This window comes from Kwoniella dendrophila, chromosome 8, assembly GCF_036810415.1.
Source record: "Kwoniella dendrophila CBS 6074 chromosome 8, complete sequence".
In the NCBI taxonomy this organism is placed as follows: Eukaryota; Fungi; Basidiomycota; class Tremellomycetes; order Tremellales; family Cryptococcaceae; genus Kwoniella; species Kwoniella dendrophila.
The window spans coordinates 320680-332621 of record NC_089483.1 but is presented as its reverse complement, the minus strand read 5'-3'; the positions used below and the strand labels follow the sequence as shown (position 1 = coordinate 332621).

Below are 11942 nucleotides of genomic sequence, written 5' to 3'. Positions count from 1 at the left end.
AACTACAGCACTCGGGATTCCCAAGTCGTCCCCGACCTTGGTACTAATCAAGCGATATCCAACTTAACTTTGCAGAACGAACGGGATGCAGTGATTTTTGAATTCTATGGCCGTAGATGGGGTTCAACTAAGATCTAGGTTATTGATTCGAAATACAAGAATTCATTCATAATCAGGATTAATTGGATGCCAAAGAATCCCCCATTATACCCAAAAACGGTTCATCGAGGGTTCCATTCTATAGAATTAGGAGCACCATATTGCATTACCTCTCCTCAAGACGCGATTCCTGACTTTGTCTAATCCCTTAGAACATGGTACATTCCCAACAGATGTAGAGAATAATTAACTAAGGAGAAAAGCTTTTATCACATTTGTCGTTTCTCCCTTCAGATGGACGCAATGCCAAAGATATTTGTAATGTGGCACTCAGATTGAATGGGGTCCATGGTAACTAATTAAGCTACGCGATTGATGATTTTTCACCTTTGCATAATTGCGATGAAATGTTTAATTGTAACCACCAAACAACTTCTCGGTAACGTAGATGAACCTTAAAAAGATTTAGCTTTTCTTCATGAAACCAGTAATATAAAAGGATTGATCGCGCGCTCCTTTTCAAAGGAGTAATTGAACAGCTCCAGGTAAAACCTCCCGCCTTTTTGGCGGTAAACGTCAGTCTATTTGACGTTGGGCATGGTGAGTGTTTCCTTGTGGATTAAAGGTCATAATGACCTTGAAATATCATAATGATATTGATCATGATAGATCAGGCTACACCAAAGATATTCAGACCGGAAGTGGTCCAACCAACTAAGCTACGCGAGCAGCTGTTAATATGGGTAATTCAGTATATGAATTGAAGTTATCTGTAGATTAAAGTAGGGGATTCGTCGTACGGTAGTATGTTGATTTCACGTGCGACGAGGTTTAAAACTGATACTACTGCATATCATAGAGAAATTAAATAAACTGTATAATCCATTTTGTAGAAGTACATAAAAGAATCGATCGCGCGTTCTTTTCCTTTTTGATTAGAACATATTAGACTTTCAGACAACTCTCATTCCAAGCGGATGGAATGATCGTTGTCAGCTAGCTTCACTGACGATGGACCTCGAGTTTTCTCGAAGTCAAGGTATACCTTTTTAGGTATGACCTCTGAGCCATTGGAGCTCAGCTAGATATAGTATCTATATCTAGTATGGGAAATCCCTAAATAGGGATTTTCGCAAGGTCTCTCTTCCCAGAGATGTCGACCTTTAAATCCATACATTGTATGAATTGAGTCATCTGAAACAGCTTAGACCAAATGTGGTCTGTACAACTAAGCTACGCGATCGAGTCTTGCAATGTGAATTTAGGTATATAAAGCGAATTTGTGTATAAGGAGTACGACTTGATATGAGATATGAAGAGGGTACGTCACGGTGAAACGCCAGAAAAAAATCTTACCGAAAACTTGGAATATGGCACATTACTAGAATGCCATCGTGCACGTATTGAAGTGGTTGGTGATAATGAAAATCGTGATATAGTACATTCGAAAAATCACTCTCTATACACAGAATCTACAACCATAGCAAAATATATGAAATATGTATAATGTATATCGTTAACAGTAGCATGACCATACGAATAAGGATATCGTGTGTTGTACTGTATATGTGACAGAACAAGACCCAATATGTACACGAAAAAGGAACAAAGCCATATCATGAACCACAAACCGGACCTAAATCCGAGACATACCATGCTAATTATTTCTTACCAGCTTCCATAACTAAGAAACTCGCTGTACCAGGTAACCCACCACCAAGGATAAATGAAGTTGAAGGATCACCTAAAGTTTTTCTTAATTCTGCACCTACAGAAGGATTTAATCCTTTCATATCTGCCAAAATTTTATTTAATTCTTGTGAATGATTAATTGATGATGCTCTTCTACCTCTACCTGTAACTATCAACATTGGTCTCCATGATCCTCCTGATTTATCAGTAGTACTTTGAATGGCAGATGATGCGCATCTATAGGCGAATTGTAATGGTGTAGCTGATTTTGTTGAAAAGAATGATATTCTACTTAAAGCGTTTTCAACCGATTCAGGTCTAGGTGTAGAAGAGATAGCAGATGAAGCTGCCGCATAATATGTCCATGCTATATTATCTGCTGTATCAGATGCCAATCTAGCTTGAGTTTCAGGATATGCCTAATCGCATGACGAACGGAAAAATTCATTAGTCTTCATTCTCACCTCCAGCTGTATTGCTAATCAACGATCATAGTAGATGAAACTCACAGAATTAGTAGGTCCAACAGTCAATTGGTTGCTTGCTAAAGCAGCTTGATGTAATTGGATGTTATCATGCTTAATACCTGGTGTTATAGCTGTTTCGTCCTCATCATCATCTACCGATGAATTTGTTGAGGAATCAGGTTTTTCAATTCTAACTATAGTCGCAGTAACGTTTTGATTTTTACATAACTGGACCACAAATCTTAGAGCTAATCTATCATCCGGACCACCAAAGAATGGTAAGAAGATATGTTGACCTGAACCAGGTTGGAAATTTAGTGATGATGATCCTCCAAAACCTCTATCGACAAATAAAGCTATATCTGATGTTAAACATTCTGAAAATACTCTTCTAACGAAATGTGTATATATTGGTGATCCAGATGATTCAGTTCCGAAGATAGAATCGAATTGTGAGGTTGAATTATCTTTGAAAGCTGTTGATGTACTAGTACTTGCGATCATGCCACCGCCAGAATAATTACTTTCCTTATTGACGATTGATGGATCGATTAATTCAGTTGAAGACCCTGATACAGGTACAGTCCAAGGTAAAATAACTAGTTCTGTGTCTAAATCATAAGCGTAGTCTGAAACTGCTTGAGGATACGAGTCTTGCTCAACAATGGAAATGTGAGGTTTCACTTCTAATCCTCTCAGTCGACCAAATTGTTTGAATAGTTGTAAAGCATCATCCGTAACTAAAAGTTGATCCTTTTCAGCAGATTGCATGACCGAGTGTGTTCTACCAGTAAGTTCAATGAGTTTGAGGGCATCGATTGAAGGCGCACCTGTAGATCGTGATGATGCAGGAATACTATCTCGTCTACTATCAGTACTGGAGGTTGGTAATCTTGCTAAGACTTGGTCAGGGGTTGAAGAAGCTGATCCATCGGTTGTATCACCCTTCTTCATTTCATGACCTACAGCTTCGGCAGCGTCAAAAGGTTTTCTCTGAACAATTTGAGGAGCTTCGAGAAGTTGAGTAAGGAACATGACTGCCGAGAGGTGCTCGAGCTTTTGCAGAATGACCAGGAATTTTGTAATGTTGTCTCGACCACCTAATCCATTATTAACGGTTCCAACGCCAGTCATGGTCTTCTCAGAATCTTTGGCTGCTGCCGAGGAAGGACCATGAAGTCGTTCTCGAAGGCGCTCAGGATATATCGCAATGGTACCAGGAGTTGTTATGAAGGTGAGGACAATGGCAACAATAACCATCATGGAGAATAACTTTTGGTCGATGATTCCGGCATTCAGACCGACGTTGAGCACAATGAGCTCGACAAGACTACGACCAGACACATCAAGTTAGCCCAAAATCACATTGATAAATCTGCTAGGCAATAACGAAGCACGAAGGCTCACCCTTTACAACTCATGAGCATACCAATAGCTGCGGACTCCCTCAATGGGTATCTCATAGCTAAAGCGGCACCGGCACATCCCACGAATTTACCAGCGAAACCAATGAAACAGAGCAAGATGATATATCCCCAGATCTTGCCGGTGTCAAGAAGTCCTAAATTAGTAGCAAGACCGGACAAGACGAAATACTGATTTACAAATTCGTATCAGAGCCCTTTCGCAATCGGTTTAATCCATATTACGGGCTAAAATGAACTTACGATAGGAAGGAAAAGCAAAGAGACTAAATCATCGATCTTTTCAACTAGGGCAATAGCGAAACCACCTTCATGGGGAATGATAAGACCAGCCAGGAAACCACCGAAGATAGGATGGACACCTATTTAACCATTGAATTAGTTAATCGTAATCACGACATACTTGTGAGAGACAGTGATAACGGTAAAAATTCACTTACCGATGATACCAGTCATGAAAGCAGAAGTGAAAACGATAAGAAGTGTCAAAGTCATTATACCTGGAGTAGGACCATGTTCTAAAGAACCACTTCTTTTTACTAACCAAACAAAAGCTTTCTTAATTGGCCACAGCAACAAGATTGACCAACCAATAGCACATAATAAGACATAAACAGCAGTCGCGCCTGTACCTGAACCGACTAAAGCTAGAGTTAAAGCCAATAAAACCCAACCAACAACATCGTTTCCAACACCAGCAGCTAAAACAATTACACCAACTTTAGTATCTAATAATTTTGTTGAAGTTAAAATTCTACATAATACAGGGAAAGCAGTAATTGCCATAGCAACACCAATGAATAACATGAAATGTCCAAATGAAACTTTATCAGTTTCAACAAAGTTGTGGTATACTGGTACAGCTACTGCAGCACCTAATCCAAACGGCAATACCATACCAGCGATTGAAATTGCCGCACAAGCTATACCATTTTTCTTCATGACTTTAACATCAACTTCGACACCGATAACAAACAAGAATAAAACTAATCCAATATTTGCGACCAAGTTTAGATATGGGATAGATGCTTTAGGAAAGATATGATCGGTGAAATGTGGTATTCTACCCATCACTGTTGGACCTAAGATGATACCTCCCACAACTTCCGCGATAACCCGAGGCTGGTTGATATATTGAAATGCCCATCCTAAACCTTGAGTGAAAGCGATGATGATGAAAAGTTGGATGATGAAAAGTGTGATAGGCTATAAAAGATGTCGAAATTAGTGTTGCTGCTTTGCGTGAAATTATATGTGTCTCCTCACTCACGTTGGATGGATCAACTTCAGTAGGGTTCAATCCACTCAAAACACTCTCAGAGATCGACCTCTTCTCCATCGGTACATGAACTAATTCTGCAGCCGCCAAAGTATAATTTAAAGCTGTATCCAACATGGCGAATGATTGGACAAGATGAAGATGGTTAGATAGAGATGTAAGAGGCGTGCTTTTAAGAATTATATCTATATCAATATATATGATTTATATCTAAAAATGCGCCAAGATGATGTGATCCGATCGGTGTGAATATGTTTGGGTTGTAGGGTGGGGGTGTTTTGGCAGGTTCGAGAGATCCGTGATGAAAGGAGAAGAGAACGAGGACAAAGCGTAAAGAGTTGCTAATAGTATCAGCTGTTTTATTCTTCATTTATTGTAGGGCTCCGACAGGATACGCGGGGACACTTACAGGAAGAGGTTGATTAAGATTATGGCGTTTTATCTCAAAATCTCACCGATCCAAGCGTAATTTATGTGTGTGAGTAAGTGTGTGTGTATTGACAAAAGAGTGTGATAGATCGATAATGAAATATGATCCGTGATATAAAGTCAAAGGAGGGTTAATCAGGAGGGTGGGGAGGATCTACAGGAGATTCAATACTGTCAGATATTTGGATATTGTGACTTTGACATCTATACAAAATGATAGTATGGAGAACCACCGACATGACAACTTACATGTGATCAATGAAAGATAGTACCAGCCTTCTTTCTTCTATTGTGGAACGGAAGATGGGATTGGTGTTGAGTTTGAAGTGGAAGAAAGGCAGCCTAATTCTATATATCTATAACAATATTTCTGTGTTTGATTTGGAGATATATCATTATAGAAGTACTATAGTGCACGGAGTGAAATTGTTGGCACGTGCAGCAGGTGGTGAATGGGTTACGAAATAGTTCTGAATTGGTGGCAATTGATTTTCTATTGATGTCTTACAAGTTCCTTATCATGCAATATACTTGATAAGGTGATGGATGATAAAATGCGAGATGTCCGAAGTTGTTGGTGATACTTCCTTTTGATGAATGGATGGAAATGGAAATTTGGTCTATTCAGTTGTTTTCGGATAGAGACAGCCTACGCCGATATTTCCAGACTTTCTAAAGCTCTATCAAGTAATACCTTATGATTGATACTTATGATTGAGATGGTACTGCTTCTATAGCTTTACGATGATTGATGATATGTATATGTGAAACCTGAAAAGCGGGGGTGGCGGAATGATGAATCGTTGATTTTGATTTGAATGGGAATTTGCTAACCCTTTTAATCTGTTCCTTCTTCCTTCTTCCTGGTGATTACAAATTAACACGTAGTCTGTGCCAAAGAGGAGGTCTTTTCTTGTTATGTAGTTTCGTAGAGATTCTATTCGATACGTGTACTGTATTAAACTGTTTGATTGGTAAAGCCAAGAAACTTGCAACAATAATGATCAATCAGTCAAAAGGCACCACCTAGCATCAAAAGAAACAATAAAAATGCGCATTACATTTTTTCAGGGTTTTTCACATTTCCCACTATTGTTATTATGGTATCAATCGATTTACATCCGTAATGTTTGAACCTGCGAATGCCAAGAAGAAGAACTATGTACTGTAGACAAAACCTTGAGCGGGGAAGGGAAGTATGCACGCATCCGATAGTTAAACGTGATCGCATAATCGCAAATCAAGGGGGAAAAGTCGTAATCTTCCAGTTGGAACCAAATATCTTTAACGCGAATCCGTACAAAAGCGTTTAACTTTAAATTATGATTATCGATAATGCTTAATGAAATGATACATACATCTCAGACCCGTCAATTATCATGTGAATGAATGGGCGCAATGCGAGTGAAGGGTGTCATATATTGTACGCGTGACGGAAATGACTAACATCTCCTATCTATACCCTTCCGTTTCTCTTCTTCTCTATATTCAAACATGACTTGCACAGCAATGAATAGACAACAACTGGCAAAAATCATGAATAACCATCCTATGAGTTCACGTCTATAGCGGTCAGTGTTCATTCATGTCTGACTTATCCAAAAAGAAAGTGTGAAATTCAATAAACTCACCAGAATACGTGAACGTGAGTTCAATCAAAAGTACTTTCATACCATCCAAACCCAAGACGAATCCAACAAGGTTTGCAGACATCATCAACAAAACATTGATTACACCTCCTATCGCACATAAATGTCTATACCACCAATTTTGTCCATACTAATCAGATATGGATCGAAATATATTCAGATTAGCCATCTATATCACTTGTCATAATGGCTAATGAGATGAAATGCTCTTTCAAGACAATTGGAACTCACTTTTTTCGCTGAAAAGGTTTTTCTAGCTATTAATTCAGGTAAAATAAACAAACTTATTAACCAACCCCAAGCTAATAATTTGAATGATAAATCATGCCATAAAGCAACAAAAGTAAATACTAATCCGGTGGCTAAAATCACATTTCTTGATCCTCCTACAGGTATGTATATGTATCTAATGGATCCAATCATTAATAACTTTTCAATCATATCTTGACAGACTTCAGGGTTCGTCATGTAGAGCTCACCTTACTACCCAAAGGTTGTAGCTTCTATGCCAACTTCTCCAAAAACCTAATGTGGAATAATTATTCGCTACACAACGAATCATATTTTCAGGTGGATCCATTCCATCTAACAATGCCCATAAACGGAAAAATCGCCACGGGATAAGCAGCTGTTAAAACGAGAAGAAAATCCGTTCAGTAAATGCCATGCTCCTGCTACTTCGCTCATTTTGGGTTGATCAAATGAAGTGTGTATGCGAATGGGAAGCACTTCAACTCACCTTTAACCATACCACAACCAGATTCCAAAATCCTATCATACTCATTTCAGCAGGTGAATCACCTTCCCAGGCTTTGGTGTCTTTTATAGCCACAACATACATTGTATGTAATACTGATTCCATACTCAAATATGAGAACATGAATCTAATTCCATATGATACTTTTGATTTGGTTGAAATTGTAGTGGGATTTCGTATCTGATAAAAACGGTAATAGGTCGATCAATTAATTAGCAAACATGTCTCAACGACCAGAGTTGTATAGCTGTTAAAGTTGTACAATCGCACATAGAAATTCCTCAATGACTTACCTGCCATAAAAAATCATTGAAAGTCATGATTGGACCAGCTATATATAGCGGGGGGTATAAACAGTATGCTAAATAATTTGTAAATCCATAATCTTCCTCAGGTAGTGAAATCTTCACTCGTTGTCGGTATTCTGTTGGTACCTAAGAAATGGAAGATAAGACACATATATCAGTTCGGGTCATCATCCTCTGAGTAAATCTGATGGGAATCTTACTTCTTGAGATGAGTTTTGATCCTGTTCTCTCCATAAATAATCTAAACTAAAAGAGACCATCCTCATCATGGTTATATTAAAACTTATATGCCAACGAGGTAACAAGCCACTCCATGAATCCTGAGTTCACATGAAATAATCGATCAAAACGATCAGCTGAATATCCCTCTTTCGGATAAGTAGCATCTGAAGGAACAGAATGATGACTTACAAGTGTACCTAAAGCAGCGTGTAATTCACCGAATTTATAACCATCATTCTTTTCATTCATAAACAGTATACCCATATTTCCTATAATTATCAATGCAGGCCAAAATTTCTTTACAATTCCTGCTGATTTGATGATAGGCAATTTTGAGATATGATAGTTTAATGATAAGATTGATATTATCTTTATTGATGAAATTCCGTGTAAAAGTATAATCATCAATCCAGAAAAATAAGCTATAAACTTGATTCTTTGCTGTGGTGTTGAAGGTGATACAATCTTAGAGAATATGTATGATGTTATCAGATAAATTGAAGATAATCCTAGAAGAGGTATCAAATTTGATCGAAATGTACGATATTGAGCATCACTATTATCCTATGCATCAAGATGAATCAAGATGTCAACATGAAGTGCTATAATCTTTATGAGTTTGTAGAACATAAAGAAGATTATTGCCACCGCGTATTCTCATACACTTACAACTTTATATCCAAACCATCCTTCCGATAGTCTATGTTCGAATTTCCAATAATTAGGATGAGAAGCTAAGTTTCAAAGGTATAACTCTATTAGGTTCTCGGCTTTTCTTCATCTAATCAACCCTCCACGAACACCAGTATAGAGGCATCCCTGCTCGTTTCTTCTCGTATCATGTGTCCTGATCCTACAACTTCATTCGACCATGAAGAGACTCACGCGAACTCAATCTTATAGGAATCCAAACCATCAGAGGGACCACTAATATGAAAATTAAAGTATAAAATCTAAATTCTGGTGTACTCCATCTTGGTAATGACGTTTCATCATAGCTATCACTATCGTTATTGCTACTATTTTTGATCGAGTCTACTTTCGATCCTGGTATTGTAATCGTGAAGTCTGTTATTGAGGGTTTAGTGTTACTGAAGGGTGGTGAAGATGGTGAAGGTATTTGGGCTGTTAAGGGGAGTTGAGCATTCATTTTTGAAATTGTAATGGTTTCGGAGCCGTTCTGCCATAACAGGCTTTCACGATTAGCTCAATTATCTGACAAGAATAGTTGTTCTTATCGATTTTCATGAAGCTGTCAAATCTCATGAAAGGAAGCTTGTCAAAACATACATTTCGTGAATTCGTCTTTCGTTCTTTTAATCCATGACTCTTATTCATTGTACGCTATTCTATGATATTTCTAGCTTATAAGGAACTGTACATGTCGCTATGTCTGGTTTGACTTGACTGACAGCCTTCGATCATTCTGCAGATAGTGATACATAGGATAGACAAAGGTGCTTTAACCTCAAAACCTGTGCTAAAGGACACGAGCTATGTATGAGCTGAAATTTAATCGGTTATCTTCCGCAGTATAGGCGGGGTTCATGTTGACGCGACGTGCAAGAATAGGAAAACAGACCTGCCCGGTGGAGGGCATTTCGAAGAGATGAAGTTTGACACAGCGGCGATTCTTCATTCATCGATGCATAGCCTGATATTACTTAAATCGGCATATCAGCTAAAGGTGAACTGCTTCTCATATGTGCATATAGTATGCCTGTGGATATCCGTCCGAATACAAGGATGCGAGCGGAACATCTCCCTTTTGACTCCCAAACTATAGGGGCCGGCCTTATCATGATTGATCGAAAATTTATCCTCGTGCCAAGACTGTCAGAACTTATGCAGAAATGCAATCCGATACGACCGCATAGAAGGGTCATTCGAGGTCAATTTAAATGTTACCATGGCAGTTTTCAATGAAATAATGGCGCACTCATGGCGTCCTTTACCCGAGCTCTACAATGGTAGCCAAGATTGAATTCCAGTTATCAGCTTTTAACATCTGAACTCTTTTAACCTGGAATTGTTTGTCCAGATCATGATGTGTAAATTGCCAATAACACCAAACACCTTTGTCTTTATCAGTAATCTCATTTTTGTCTCCCGTTATTAATTCGTTGACAGCCTCGATTGTTGATTCTCGATAATATCCCTTGTCATGCGATGAAGTATAGAGGTTGCTATTACCTATGCAAACATCAACCCCCTTCCTTCGTTCAGATGGCCAGTAGACAGGTAGTGATTGCGTCTGATAAGGTCTGGACGGTTTCAAATGGACACCTCTCGCAGTCTCGCAGGATCCAGGCACTTCGGCCATTCGATTGCTCTCATTACCTCAAGAATGATGCAGATCATTGCGCCAACATAAGATGTTCAAAGAGTGTCTCGGGATTATGAGCGGTATCAGGAAGGGAAAGAAAGATAACATAATAAGCCCAAAATGATATATATAAAAAGCTATTAATCAGGTCTAGGTGAATCATGTAGAGTAGATCGCATAATTGTCTGCGGTACACTCCTGTGTATTATACGACAGGGCATTCGCATAACAATCTCCGTTTGAATTGATGTAAAAGGACGTCCTTCCAAACTGTACCACATACGCGGCGCAAGCGTTCACCAAGTCCTGGTTGGTATTTCCTGACACGGAAGTATACGTCCCGCCTGCGAGACAACAGCGGGTCAGCTCTTCTCGGGGGAAAGACTGTTCATTGGCGTTCGGAAAGCGAGGGCAGAAGACTGACTGGTTGATCCTCCTCCTGAGCATGTGACAAATTCGAAAGACTCGTCGCTTCCGACACCGGCGGAAGGAGCAGGAGTCAATCGTCGATCCAACTCATCTATCGCCCAAAGAAGGTATAGTCAGCCATGGAAGCTGCGCAACTCGACCGGGTCTGTGAACTCACGTCTCTTGACAGGGGCTTTGAGAGGAAGACCTCTGAGTGATGTCATGTCACAAGTTAGAGCAGTCTATGCAGGTCCATGAATCTAGCGAAAAATACTCACCTGGCCAATCGGCTGGCATTGCTGTCCTCTGTGTTTCTTTTACGCTCGGCGTGGGCTGTTCCAGTGAATGGCCAAACTACAGGAGCACTTGAACCGCCACTGCTTGTCTTCAAAACGACATTAGTTGTTGCGGTTGGTCTGGCGAATGTAGACTGGGTACCCAAGGTAGCTGCAAGTGCGAAAGTGGTTGCGAGAGTGAGGGATACCATTATGTTTGTGTGAGCAAGTGTGTGTTGCGATCAGTAAGGTGTGCGATGGAAGACAAGATGAGCAACAACCTTTGTAGTCAAGCAGAGTCTTTATATACCTCTGACGAGCTCTGTTCAAGTTTGTTTGTTTGTTTGTTTGTTTGGTCTCTTGTTTGTAGAGCGAAGCTTCTTCGGGTCCACACTTATTCACTGTGTCGCTTCCGATCCGCAGTAGACCTGTTGGATGAACATGATCGTCTGGCCTGGCAGGGGGTTATCAACGAGATTTGCATGTCCGTCGAAACAACCGAACATGACAGCCGGAAGTTGAACTTTACGGGTTAGAGGCGTTGTGATCGCTGATTGTTTTGACGACGATCAGTTGGGCTGAACATGTTTCGACCCACGAGACAATA

At 39.6% G+C, this 11942-nt stretch overlaps 3 protein-coding genes and 1 non-coding gene across 4 annotated transcripts; all 4 read right to left on the bottom strand.

The window, feature by feature from the left end:
- L201_005988 lies at positions 1–115 on the bottom strand. Its single transcript, XR_010725558.1, has one exon. It is a non-coding gene; the product is annotated as a 5S ribosomal RNA (ribosomal RNA).
- Positions 116–1760: 1645 nt separating this feature from the next.
- L201_005987 (uncharacterized protein) lies at positions 1761–5078 on the bottom strand (the record flags this gene model as incomplete). The annotated part of the gene is made up of 7 exons (XM_066221713.1): positions 1761–2210; positions 2301–2725; positions 2783–3588; positions 3666–3853; positions 3926–4044; positions 4123–4888; positions 4953–5078. 7 exons carry the CDS (start codon positions 5076–5078, stop codon positions 1761–1763), a joined length of 2880 nt encoding a protein of 959 aa, XP_066077810.1.
- A 1754-nt stretch (positions 5079–6832) lies between these two features.
- Positions 6833–9476, bottom strand: L201_005986 (uncharacterized protein; the record flags this gene model as incomplete). Its single annotated transcript, XM_066221712.1, has 10 exons — positions 6833–6939; positions 7022–7169; positions 7271–7445; positions 7519–7667; positions 7779–7976; positions 8090–8230; positions 8305–8424; positions 8516–8890; positions 8996–9060; positions 9212–9476. 10 exons carry the CDS (start codon positions 9474–9476, stop codon positions 6833–6835), a joined length of 1743 nt encoding a protein of 580 aa, XP_066077809.1.
- Positions 9477–10792: 1316 nt separating this feature from the next.
- On the bottom strand, positions 10793–11547 carry L201_005985 (uncharacterized protein; the record flags this gene model as incomplete). Its single annotated transcript, XM_066221711.1, has 5 exons — positions 10793–10850; positions 10936–10996; positions 11077–11172; positions 11239–11270; positions 11339–11547. The coding sequence occupies 5 exons, from the start codon at positions 11545–11547 to the stop codon at positions 10793–10795; spliced, it is 456 nt and encodes a 151-aa protein (XP_066077808.1).
- Between the last annotated feature and the right edge of the window lie 395 nt (positions 11548–11942).